The 13,790-nt window shown below is 42.9% G+C and overlaps 1 protein-coding gene across 2 annotated transcripts in view; it reads right to left on the bottom strand.

The window, feature by feature from the left end:
* MTURN (maturin, neural progenitor differentiation regulator homolog) overlaps window positions 1–13,790 on the bottom strand; it is a 34,881-nt gene that overhangs the window by 6,239 nt on the left and 14,852 nt on the right. For both annotated transcript variants that reach the window (XM_075315218.1, XM_075315217.1), the window contains exon 2: window positions 7,321–7,443. In XM_075315218.1, the coding sequence (XP_075171333.1) occupies window positions 7,321–7,443 (123 nt within the window). The remainder of the gene's footprint in view (window positions 1–7,320; window positions 7,444–13,790) is intronic.

Genomic DNA, 13,790 nt, shown 5'->3' with positions numbered 1-13,790 from the left:
TTTTCTTAAAGAACACAGGAGTGCTCAGCTGAACGTGCGTTCCTGTGTACAGAAGAGCCAGCCAAGATGGCTGACAGTTGAACGATCACCAACAGCCATCTAATGTATATGGAAGACTTAAAAAAATGGGTGGTTCAGGTTTAACATGTCTGTATTCGCGCTATGTGACTGCAGACTGGTGAACGCGCAAAGTACACACAGTGTACACTGTCACATTTGCTGGTGGCAAGACAATGCGGTCATGTGACAGCAATATGCATACTTACCGCCACATTCCAACTAGCCATATGCATTTACTAGTTTCGAGTAAGGCTGCGCATGGCTAGTCGGAAAGTGGTCGCGAGTATGCATAGTGCATACTTGCAGACACAAAACAGTCTGCTCACGGTGCCTACACTGGGAAATCCTGACTGTGCTTTGAGGATGCACAAGTCTGCAATCACAGAATGAATGCAGACTTTCATGTTAAAACTAGACAACCCTTTTAAGGCATAACTCTCGTGTCCAACAGAATTTGCAGGAGTGAAGAAATTAAAACTTAAAAAAAAAAAGCAAAGATTTTTTTACAGCAATATGACAGACTACCAACAAGGAACAGGTTTTCTGTAAACATTGACACCGGATCTTGTATTATTGGTAGTGTGTTGCTAATGATGAAAATTTCCCATCTGCCAACACTATGTTTGGCTGTATATAAAAAAAAAAAAAAAAAAAAAAAAGAAAATCTGTAATGCTCTTCAGATGAAAGATGAAAGTTGGCCAAAATTTGCTGATTTTCATGTATGGGGACCCTTTGACTTGAGGGGGGAGGGAAAGATCGTACAGCAAGAATTTGAAAGCTAGATCCTATAATTTTTTCAAGGAAGATAAGTGGTTACCAGAGAGCTGGGCACCTGTGTATCGAGGAGTGGGGAGAGATGGATAATTCCAAAAAGGATAAATTTTATTTATAGATTTTGAGAGGCATTACAGGCATTGTACGGGCATAGATAATTGATGGATGATCTACAGGGTAGGTCATCAATAAAGAAATTGTTGGGCATCCGACACCCGATGCCCCTATTGATCAGCTGTTTGTTCTGGGTTTGTACAGATGTTAACACTTTGAACGGAGCTAAACGCAGCTCCATTCGAACTGAAGAGATCATTGCCGCACTTCGCAGCTTATATGCAGAAGGACAGATGCAGTGCTGCGAATACACTCTGAACGGAGGAACATTCAGAAGCTCCATCAAAAGTGTTTACAATCAGCTACAACCGTAGCAAAACAACAAAAACAAAAAACAAAAAACAGCTCATCGTGCGGGATCTAGGTATCAGACCCTCACAGATTTGTTAAATGATTACCTACTCTGTAGATAAATGGTAAAATACTAAATGTCAGGACAACCCCATTATTTCCATGGCGCTGTACATATAAAAATGGTTTATGTATGTAACAAAAGAACAACTAGCACAGAGGAAGAGAGGATTCTGCCCAGGACGGCCTATTACCTACAAGAGAAGGAGGAAGGAGACCGTAGTGGAGGGATGAAGCTGTTCATGTAGCAGGAGTTTTCAGATGAGCCAGCAAGTTCCAGACCACGAGTGATGCACTGAAATCTTGGAGATGCTTGTGTGAAGAGCAGTTAAGCGGGAAGCAAAGTGAAATCTCGCGAGGACTGGAGATTACATGGGAGGGGATGTAGGAGAAGTTTAGATCAGAGATGTATGGAGTAGAGAGGTTACTGACGGACTTGTGAGTCAAAGTTAGTATTTTGAAGTTAATTTAAAAAGGAGTGGCTAGTGAAGAGACTGGCAGAGGTGGACTAACCATGCTGCAGAGTTGAGGGTGGAGTAGAAAGGAGGAAGTGTTATGTGGGGGCTATCACAGACAGTTGTTGCAGTAATCAAAGCGGGAGATAAAGGCATGCTTTACCCATTTTGTTGGCTTAAAGTCAAATAACGTGAAGACTTAACTCCAAAACATTTCTTAAGCCTTGTATGTAGCTTGATTCATACGTCCTTCGCAAAGTTTAATCTGCCCAATTCTAGCCTTGCTGGAGCATCCCCAGATCATCACCAATCCTCCACCAAATTTCACAGTGGGTGCAAAAACACTGTAACTTGTACGTCTCTCCAGGTCTCCGTCTAACCATTAGATGACCAGGTGTTGGGCAAAGCTGAAAATTAGACACAGCAGAGAAGATTACCTTATTCTAGAAATTGGGCAAATTAAAGTTTGCAAAGGACAAATTAATCAAGCCGAATACAATGTTATCCTGAAAAAACAGTTGCTTTCTTCTGCTCAGGCAATGTTCCCAAACTCTGAGGACTGTTTTTTCCAGCAGGACAATGCGCCATGTAACACAGCTATGTCAATCAATGTGTGGATGAAGGCCCACCACATCAAAACCCTGTCATGGCCAGCCTAATCTCCAGACCTGAACCCCATTGAAAGCCTCTGGAATGTAAATCAAGAGAGGAAGATTGATAGTCCCAAGCCATCAAACGAAGAAGAGCTGCTTAAATTTTTGCACCAGCAGTGGCAAAAGGTCACCCAAAAGCAGTGTGAAAGACTGGTGGAAAACATGCCAAGACGCATGAAGCTGTGATTAAAAATCATGGTTATTCCACAAAATATTGATTTCTGAACTCTTCCAGAGTTAAAACATTAGTGTCATTGTTTCTAAATTATTCCTTGAATTATTTGAGGTCTGAAAGCAATGCATTTTTTGTTATTTTGACCATTTCTCATTTTCAGAAAATAAATACAAAATTTATTGCTTGGAAATTCGGAGACAGGTCAGTAGTTTATAGAATAAATGAACAATTTACATTTTACTCAAAAATATACCTATAAAAAGAGAAAAACTGACACTTTTGTAGTGGTGTGTGTGTGTGTGTGTGTGTGTGTGTGTGTGTATTTTACATACATACACACAACTATATTCAGTTCATCAGTCACTTTACATGTTCAAGCGGCTGCCTTACAATAATAAAAATGGTGAATGATTTGCTTTAACTTTGGGAGCATGAACTGTACAAAGCTTACATTTTAGCATTTGTCTGGAGTGAACTATTAAAAAGGAATGTGGCAATCAAGTAAGTAAATATTTTCAATGTAGATCACCTAGTCTGCATAGGTTTTTTTTAACCCCTTCAGCCCCAGGGCACTTTCAGTTTTTGTTTTTTGCTCCCCTTCTTCCGAGAGCCGTAACTTTTTTATTTTTCTGTCAATCTTGCCATATGAGAGCTTGTTTTTTGCGGGATAAGTTGTACTTTTAAATGAAACCATAAGTTTTACCATATGGTGTACTGGAAAACAGCAAAAAAATTCCAAGTGTGGAAAAACTGCAAAAAAAGTGTGCTGGCACAATAGTTTTTGGGATGTTTTATTCACGGTGTTCACTATATAGTAAAACTGATGTGTGGTTATGATGCCTGAGGTCGGTGTGAGTTTGTAGACACCAAACATGTATAGGTTTAGTTGTATCTAAGGGGTTAAAAAAAAATTCACAAGCTTGTCCAATAAAAGTGGCGCACGTTTTGCGCCATTTTCCGAAACCTGTAGTGTTCTCATTTTTCTGGATCTATGGCTCAGTGACTGCTTATTTTTTGCGTCTCTAGCTGACGTTTCTAATGGTACCATTTTTGCACAGATGCTACGTTTTGATTGTCTGTTATTGCATTTTGCGTAAACCTTGCGGCAACCAAAAAAAACCGTAATTTTGGCGTTTGGAATTTTTTTGCCGCTACGCTGTTTACTGATCAGATTAATTGATTTTATATTTTGATAGATCGGGCATTTCTGAACGCGGTAATACCAAATATGTATTTTTTCTAACCCTTTAATTTTCAATGGGGTGAAAGGGGGGGCGATTTGAACTTTTAGGTTTTTTTTTTTTTTTTTTAATTTTTAAAAAAACTTTCTTTACTTTTTTTTATGTTACTAGTCCTCCTAGGGGGCTATAGCGATCAGCAATCCGATTGCTCTGATCTATCTGCTGATCACAGCTATACAGCTGTAAATAGCAGATACGGTCACTTCCTGCTTCACTGGCCTCCAGGCCGAGTGAAAATGAAAGTGAAACGTCATCGCTGCAGGCGTCATCACATGACCCTGTGCTACCATGGCAACCACTGAAACTCACGTGACTTTGGCAGCGAGATGTAAGGGGTTAATGTTACGGGTGGAATGCGATTCCACTCGTAACATGCAGGCACACATGTCAGCTGTTGAAAACAGCTGATATGTGCGCCGATCGCCGCACCCTGCCCGCGGCAGGGGGCAGGGGCTTAACGGCACACGCTCCATGACGGAAAGATCCATCCATGGTCGTGAAGGGGTTAAAGGGCAAAATCATATACTGTATATATTTAGAGAGACAGTTATTACAGGAGCGCATCTGTGACCTCTGACCACAAAATACCCCAAGATGCCAAGCATTTCCCTCTGAAATTTTGCAACATAGCGCTAAGGATTTCAGAGGTGCTCTATAAATACCCCTAATTTCTGGTGGTTCAATGTTATGCCAGTAAACAAAAATTATCTTTTCATTAGAAAGATGACCCATTATACAGAAAAGTGCTTGCTGAATAAGACATGGCACTGCGGAGTGCTTGTAACTTAATAAGGGTGCATTACTCTCGTTATTGTGAGCAAAGCATCAGTGAAACTGATTCATTGTCTTACTCATGGATAATGCAATATAATCATTAAGGTGTTGGCAAGATCCAACAACCTTCATCACAAGTATAGAGTCTCAAAGCTCCAGCACACAGAGGCCAGGAGGTTAGGGATCTATGTGGCAATCTATGTGGCTTTCTCTCTAGACGACAATTACAGGTCCTATATTGGCTGCAGGACTCAGAATGAATCATAACCAGAGGAGCAGAATAACATGCACTCCTCGTTCTAGGTATTACCATGGTATAACTAATTTTCTGAACAGAAATCGTACTTTTCATTGTAAAATGGATTCTTAAAAAAGGGGTTGTCCAGTACTCGTACAACTCGTCAATACCTATTTTTCTCCCCAGTAATAATAACACCTATGACGGGGCAGATGGCCATATTTTCAGTCCGAGTTTGATCCAAAACATTGGATCACGCCCAGACCAATGTTAGGCTATGCACATGAAAAACAAAAAAAAAAAAAAAGCTGCATGTCCAAGTTTGATATGATATTTGGATCTAACTTGGCCATGCAAATCAATGAGTCCATGGAAATCATCAGACTACACACAGATGACATCTAAGTGCAGTCCAATTTCCGTGAACTGACACATCTTTTCTTCACTGTGTGCTCCGATTTTCTCATCTGAGAGAATCAGATCACACAGACTAAATCTCGATCAGAGCGTCTTTTGGATAAATTGACCCAATTCTCTTGGCTGAGATTCTACAGCCGTCTTCCCCTGCCTTTTCACCCACCTCCAGTGCCAGCGCTGTTCCAGTGGTGTTTGCACTCTGGTCAATGGTACATAGTAAAAGCATCATATATGAGAGTGCTGATGAGAGATCTCTCTATAATGGACATTTACCATATAGGTTTTTGCATTTGTAAACCCCAAGAGCATAAATGATGCCAACCAAAAAAGCCTTGGTACTGTACCAACCACAGGCTGCAGAGGTCCTCAAAATTCTGAATGGAGCAGGAATTGTCTAACGCAGCATGTGCTATAATCTGTGACAGAGAAGGAAGAGGCGTTCGCCATCAAATATATTTAGTGCATTCACAGCTACAAACAAAATATTCTCTACATATGACAGCTCCTTAAACTTTAATTTAGAATTTCATTCTGCCACCTTATTCAGGCTGTATTCAATTTTTAACAAAAAAAAGTTACAGGGGACAAAGTCTTAATATGTCCCACATATTGTCAGACAAATATTTTCTGTTAGTGTGCAATGTGAGCTGCCAGCACTTCCATGTTACTTTTTCTAGAAGTTGATCTTTAGTGGCGTAGTTCAATCTTAGTATAGGAGCTACATAACAATGATCATAAAAGGCAACAACCTCTGGGACACACAGCAATCCTGAGAATGAAGAGGTTGCATCACCTTTAGGCTATGTGCCCACGGGAGCTTATTTCTGCGGATTTTGCCACGGAAAACCTGCGGATTTTTCTGGATTTTCCAGATAAATCCGCAGGTTTTAGCATGTACAGTCACTCCCCATGTTATCGTATGGGACATGGGGAGTGCTGTGTCCACGCTGCGGAAAGTGCGGCTGCCGAACATGCTGCGGATGTCCTCATAATTGCATGTCAATTATTCATGCGGAATTACCTGCGGATGTCCCGGCTCTCCGCTATGGAGATAGAGGCCGGGACGTCTGCAGGTAATTCGCATGAATGTCCGCATGTTTCCCGCAGCTATTCCGCTGTAATCTCGTAGCTAAAAATAGCTGCGGACGCCGGCGGGCAGCTGCGGGAAACATGCGCTCGTACCTGCGGATACATCCACAGGTACGAGCGCCCGTAGGCACATAGCCTTACAGTTTTTGCACTGCATCTGGGGTGTCTGGAAAAGCATATTTTCAGATAACCACTATCTGACCTAGTCACCTGATTTCAGACACATTACAACAGGTGGTCTGGGTGAGATCCTCTGCAAAGAAAAAACTGAAGACAAGGCAGTGCTGAAGACCCCTTTATTCTTAGAGGTTAAACCCCCCATTGATCATTAAAAGGGAATCTGTTAACAGGATCCACCCCAAAACTAATTTATTTGCCCATTGAGGTCTTTCAAAGACAAGTCCAGCAATACAATTGCATAGCCAGTTAGTCGATTTCTTCATTACTGAGAAATCAAGAGTTTGAATCAATATGCGAATGACGATAAAGAGCTAAGGTAGATCTGAAACCTTTGTCACTCCAGCTTTATTCCTCACCCAGTGCAGTCTCCTCCTGGTTGACCTTTGCCTCAAGTAACAAAGAACAGAGACTGTCAATCAGGATGAACTGGTGCTGGATGGGGAATAGAGCTGGAGTGACAGAGGCTCCTGATCTACAAATAGTTCTTCAGCCTCGTTTGCACGTCAAATCAGACGTTGATTCCCAGTAACGGACTCCTCATGTAAATGTTTTGTTGGACTGGTCTTTGAAAGAGGTACATGCTCATGTAAATCGTTTTGGGGTGAAATCCTGCTGACATATAATGAACTGGGAATACCTCTTTAATAATATCTTGTAGACAAGGGGAATCACCAGCAGAGGACTTTGGCTATTTTCACATTGTATAGGTAGGTAACCAGTCACCTAGACAAAAAAAAAAAAAACAAAACAAAAAACAGACTAGCCATTTATGTTTACTGGGCAAAACATAGGACTTACTGGCCTAAAAGACTTGAAGACTTTCTCCAGTATTTCATGAAGAGTTTTCTTCCCACAAGATGAAATGTAATCCTGAGCTAGCTGCAGGAAAGGCAAGCAGTCTTCACTTTCACTCCACACATGCTGCAAGACAATGAAGGAAATAATACCAGTGAGTCAATATACCCCCGCAACAAGAAAACACATTATGTAACTCCATCCAGGCAGGCCCTGCGGCAGGGGTAAAGGGTCATTCCTGCCTCATGTATCTGAAGAGACATCGGAGGAGGTTTATTTTTACCCATCGGACTGTCATGTCTTCTGCCCACATATGTGCCAAGTGCAGAGAATGCCCCTTTGTGGTCTGTGGTTATGACTGGATAATTACACCAACAGATCGAGGCTCTGACAATAACATTTGTGTCTTGTATCTGATTATAGTGTTCTGCTTACACAACTATCGGAGATAATCATCTTTGTGTCTACAGGCTTTTATTAATCAAAGTAATAATGGAGAGTTTGTCATCATCTGACGTTCTACAGAATGCGACCAAGCACTGGCACAGCTGGTTATCTCCAGCAGATGGTTCTCATTCCTTATTACATTCTAGCAACATAAAAGAAGAAAAAAAAAAAAAAAGAGAAAGAAGAAGGAAGGGGGGGGGTATAAAATTAAAAAAAAAAATAAAAAAAAAAAAAAAAATGTACCTGATCCAAGAAGTCATGTTTTTGCCATACATCAAAAATTCTGTCTTTTATAGCATTAACGCTGACTTTCTCCTTGGCTCGAGCACTTAGACTTACCGATTAATCTCAAAATATACCTTTGAGAGTTTAAGATCTGTTTACTGATACAAAACTCCAAATACTCTGCATGCACAACATTTAAAGAGGTTTTTTGGAACATTTATTTTTTTTGCGTATGGGGCTAAGAACTAACAGGCAAGTACTGGCTAAATAAATGTCTGTTCCTGCCCGCCGCTGATCTCTACCAGTTCAGAGCGGTCACAGACCATTCTGCAGCTTCAGCTGACGTCACGTCCACACAGCACTATCTTCTCTTCTGCTCTGCGGAAGGGGCGTCTTTACCGACGTCACACTGATTTATAGCCGCCCTCCCCACTGCCCAACTGGAGGGTTCAGCTGTCAATCAACATGACGTCAGCAGTGATGCCTTGTCAACAGAGCAGACCAGAAGAGAGGGTGCTGCTCTGTTGATATGAGGTGAAATGAAGTGGGAAGGGGGGGATATTTGCTGTCTTAGATCATGCTAGCAATTGTTAAAAAATTCATAGCCTCATACACAAAAATAAGTCATGTATAACCCTTTAAAGCTCTGCCTGCCTGTTGTCACCAGTTTACGCTTGCTGCAGTTGACTTGCACATTGCTCAATGACAAAAAGAATATGTTCCATTTATGCTAGCAATGCCTGTGTCTTGTATTGGTATGGAAAAGCTCCCAACGTATACATTATATACTGTTATGGTTCCCCGGTCGGCAAATATCTGAAAATTTTAACTTTTAAGAAAAGTTATTTAAAAACAAACATTTTATGTTGTAATTTCAGTTAACATTTTAGAGTAAGCGTATATACAATATGAGGGTACGGCACACTCAGCTCCTTATGGAGGTAGAGACAGGTTCCATTAGGATAAACACAAACCACTTTCTCAGGTATCAAGTAACTAACAGGAAAATAAAATGATAAAGTTCCCAAGGTACTGTGGGGTACGCCCCATCAGGATAACATCCAGCTCTTTAAAACACAAGTAACACTGCTGGAGGTCTACACACCTCCATACACAGACACTAACTGAGATTACAGTTCTCCATTTTATTTGAAGTGTCATACTCCCCAGTGTGGGGATATGTGAGCAGTTATTCCCAACCAGCTCTTTCATGCCCTATTAACCTTCTCAGCATTTAACATGCTAAAGTCTGCTTCTGGTCTTGCATCACCAAGGCCGTCTCCTTCTTGGACTTTTCCGGATGCCTTCTTACAAACAATCATGGCCAAAAATGTTGATACCCTTGAAAATGTTACAGAAAATTGAGTATTTTTCCCAAAAATTATTGCAATGACATGTTTTATCATACACACAAAATGTAAGCATATGTATTGAGCAAAACAAAAAAAAAAAAAAACCTCCAAATTGGACAGAATTTCACATAAAACCCAAAGAATGGGCTGGACAAAATTGGCACCTTTCCAAAATGGTTGGTAAATTACTTTGTTTCTAGCATTTGATGCTCGTTCAACTTCAGCTGTAGCAAGTAACATGTGAGGGCAATATAAAACTCATACCAGAAAATTGACTTGAGAACCACAAAATTATCAACAATCTAAAAAAGGTTACAAGTCCATCTCCTGAGTGTTCCTTTGTCTATGGTTCACAACAAAATCAAGAAATGTACAACCCATGGCATTGTAGCTAATCTCTCTGGAATGGCAGAGAAAAATTGATGAAAGGCTGAAACACAGGGTAGGCCGCATGGTGGATAAGCAGCTCCAATCAACTTCCAAAGAAATTCAAGGTGTCCTGAAGGCTCAGGGTGCCATGTCAGCGCGAACTCTGTGTCGACATTTGAATTAAATGAAATGCTATGGCAGGGGACCTTGGAGAGCCCACTGCTGACACATACAAAGCTAGACTGCAGTTTACCAAAAATGTACGCGAGTAAGCCAAAATCTTTCTGGGAAGGCACCTTGGGATAGAGAAGGCTAAGGCTATGTGCGCACTAGAAATGTGAAGTTTCTCAAGAAAATTTCTTGAGAAACTTCTGCCAGTGAAAGATTTCCGGACCTGCGGAAAAAATCCGCACCAAATCCGCATGCGTTTTTGCCGCGGATTTGCCGCGGATTTACCGCAGGTTTGTCCCTGCAATAAATAATAAAGATAATCGATAGACAGATAATGGATAGAGGGAAAGATGGATAGATGAATAGATAGATAGATAGAGGGATATATAGATAGATGAATAGATAGAGGGATAGATGGATAGATAGATAGATAGATAGATAGATAGATGAGAAAAACCTATATAATGTTCCACCTCCCTGCATTTTCTAAGCTGGCACCCTTTAGTGACTTTCATGTGGCACTTAGGCTACTTTCACACCTCCGGTTTTTGCTATGCGGCACAATCCGGCACTTTGCATGAAAATCGCAACCGATTTTTTTTGCTGCCGGTTGCGATTTTCCTGCATAGACTTTAATTAGTGCCGCATTGTGCCGCATGGGCTTGCGTTCCGTCCGGTTTTTGCCGCATGCGGCAGATGTAGCCGATGCGGCGGCCGGATGGAACGTTGCCTGGCACGTTTTTTCGTGCGGCAAAAAAAACCGCATCGCGCCGCATTCGGCCGATGCGGCGCATTTTTCAATGCATGCCTATGGCGGCCGGATGCGGCGCGATGCAGCAATAACCGCATCCGGCCGCCGCATGCGGTTTTTGCCACTGCGCATGCTCAGTAGCATGCCGCAAGCGGCAAAAACCGGACTGGCCGCACAGGAAAAACTTATGCAAAGGATGCGGTGTTTTCACCGCATCCGTTGCATAGCTTGCACAGCCGGATTGAGCCGCAGAGCTCAAGCCGGATGTGTGAAAGTAGCCTAAAGGGTGCTTAGCCTTGTATTTAGCCATAAAATAAATAATTAAAAAAAAATGACGTGAGGTCCCCCCATTTTTTGTAGCCAGCTAGGGTAAAGCAGACGGCTGAAGCCTGCAGACCACCGCTGGCAGCTTCACCTTGGCTGATAATCCAAAACAGTGGGCACCCCACGCTGTTATTTTAAATTATATAAATAATTTAAAACAAAAAACGTGGGGTCCCCCCCATATTGGATCACCAGCCAAGGTAAAGCGGACAGCTGGGGTCTGATATTCTCAGACTAGGGAGGTCCACTGTTATCGGACACTCCCCAGCCTAAAAATAGCAGGCCGCAGCCGCCCCAGAAGTGGCGCATCCATTAGACGTGCCAATCCTGGCGCTTTGCCCCAGCTCATCCCGCGCCCTGGTGCGTTGGCAAACGGGGTAATATATGGGGTTGATGCCAGATGTGTAATGTCACCTGGCATCAAGCCCTGGGGTTGGTGAGGTCAGGCGTCTATCAGATACCCGACATCACCAACCCAGTCAGTAATAATTAAAAAAATAGACAACAAAAAAAGTTTTATTTGAAAAAACACTCCCCAAAACATTCCCTCTTTAACCAATTTATTGAAAAGAGCACAATCAATTCCACGTCCGGCGTAATCCAATAAGGGGGGGGGCACGGCGATCCATACCATAGTCGCTGTCCCAGTCAATGAAAAACAGAATGTTCCCCATTGGCTGGGAGAGCAATGCAGTGACCTGAGCTAACATCAATAGGTCAGCTCAGGTCACTGCAGGGGATGACGAGCGCTGCCATCAGGAGCATAGATGAGATCATTACCTTCTGTGATCATCTCCTGTACTGCTGACGTCAGCGCTGTCACTGACTTATCGCGAGAGCCCGTGACGTCACCGCTAGTGACAGTCTCGGTCCGCTCGCGAGACGGGCATAGACAGCAGTGACCGCGGTGACGTCAGGAGGCAGGAGATCGTCACAGCAGGTAATGATCTCACCTCCTGACAGCAGCGATCGTCATCCCCGCGGCTCCCAGCACTGCAGGATGTCAGTGTCTGCCTGCGCTGCCGTGTGACAGGCTGCTGACACTGCGGGCAGACACTGACACCCTGCAGTGCAGGCAGCCGCGAGGCCGGAGCAGGACACAGACTGCACGGGCACCTGGAGGTCGCACAGAAGTGCTTCTGTGCGGCGTCCAGGGAGTGTGACGTGTGTTTACTCTGCTCCTCTTCCTGGCATAATGACATCGCTTCCTGCAAAACCGCAGGCAGCGATGGGCATTACCGCAGGTAAATCGCGGCTATTCCGGTGGTATACCGCACATCATTGCTACCTGCGGAATACCCCCGGAATACCGCAGGTAACTGCGGAAATTAATGGACATGCACATTTTCTCAAGAAAGTTTCTCGAGAAAATTTTCTCAAGAAATTTTCTTGAGAAAAATCCGCACAGTGCGCACAGCTATTTTTTTTTTCTCATTGAATTTCATGGGAAATGTCTGCACAAAGATTGCAGACATTTCTCAAGAAATTTCCGGGGCAAATCCGCGGGTAAATCCGCGGGAAAAACGGTCTAGTGCGCACATAGCCTAAGATAGAATTATATGCTTTACCAAAAAGATCTACTATGTACCGAAGATGGAATAAGGCCTACAAAGAAAAGAACATAGAAACTACAGTCAAATATGGTGGCGTTTTAGGGTATGTGCGCACTAGGCGTTTTTTTCACGCTGCGTTTTTAATGTGCGATTTTGTCTCAAAAAACGCACCCGCGGCTAAAAAACGCGGCAAAAACGCATGCGTTTTTGCCGCTATTTGGTGCGTTTTTTGCTGCGTTTTTGCTCACTGCGTTTTTAATCAGTGCACAATGCCATTAAAGATTGTTGATGAAAAAAAAAAAAAAAAAAGGTCTGATGTCATTTCCTTCTTCAAAATGTTCATTGTATGCAGGAGAGCAGACAGCAGCTGCAGAACTACAAGGCTCAGCATCCTCCATTCACTAGTGTATGCAGGAGAGCAGACAGCAGCTGCAGAACTACAAGGCTCAGCATCCTCCATTCACTAGTGTATGCAGGAGAGCAGACAGCAGCTGCAGAACTACAAGGCTCAGCATCCTCCATTCACTAGTGTATGCAGGAGAGCAGACAGCAGCTGCAGAACTACAAGGCTCAGCATCCTCCATCCAGGACTGTATGCAGTTTTTTGCCCAAAAAGAAAAAAAAAATGACATGGGCTTCGCCATATTTTTGTATGCTAGCCGGGTACAGCAGGCAGGTACGGGCTGCCCCCAACCCCCAGCTGCCTATTTGTACCCGGCTGGGAACCAAAAATATAGAGAAGCCCTTTTTTTTTTAATTATTTCATGAATTTCATGAAATAATTAAAAAAAAAAAAAAAACGTGGGCTTCGCCTAATTTTTTGAGTCCAGCCGGGTACAACTAGGCAGCTGGGGATTGGAATCCACAGTACAGGGTGCCCAAGATTTCTGGGCACCCCCACTGCGAATTGCAGTCCGCAGCCACCCCAGAAAATGGCGCTTTCATAGAAGCGCCATCTTCTGGCGCTGTATCCAACTCTTCCAGCTGCCCTGAAGCCGGGTGGCTAGCTAGGTAATAATGGAGTTAGGGCTAGCTGTATATTATCAGCTAGCCCTAAGCCCGAAATTCATGGTGTCACGCCAATATTAGACATGGCCACCATGAATTTCTAGTAATGATAAAAAAAAAAAAAAAAAAAAAAAACACAACAACAACACACAGAAAAATATTTTTATTAGAAATAAAACACAACACAATTAGTGACTCCATCTTTATTGAAATTAACCCCCCTCCGCAGTAATCCTGGGTCAGGGTCCCGCGCCGTCCAATCCGGATCCAATA

Source organism: Anomaloglossus baeobatrachus, chromosome 6, assembly GCF_048569485.1.
Source record: "Anomaloglossus baeobatrachus isolate aAnoBae1 chromosome 6, aAnoBae1.hap1, whole genome shotgun sequence".
Lineage (NCBI taxonomy): Eukaryota > Metazoa > Chordata > Amphibia > Anura > Aromobatidae > Anomaloglossus > Anomaloglossus baeobatrachus.
The sequence above is the reverse complement of the archived record's forward strand: the minus strand, read 5'-3'. Positions and strand labels throughout refer to the sequence as shown.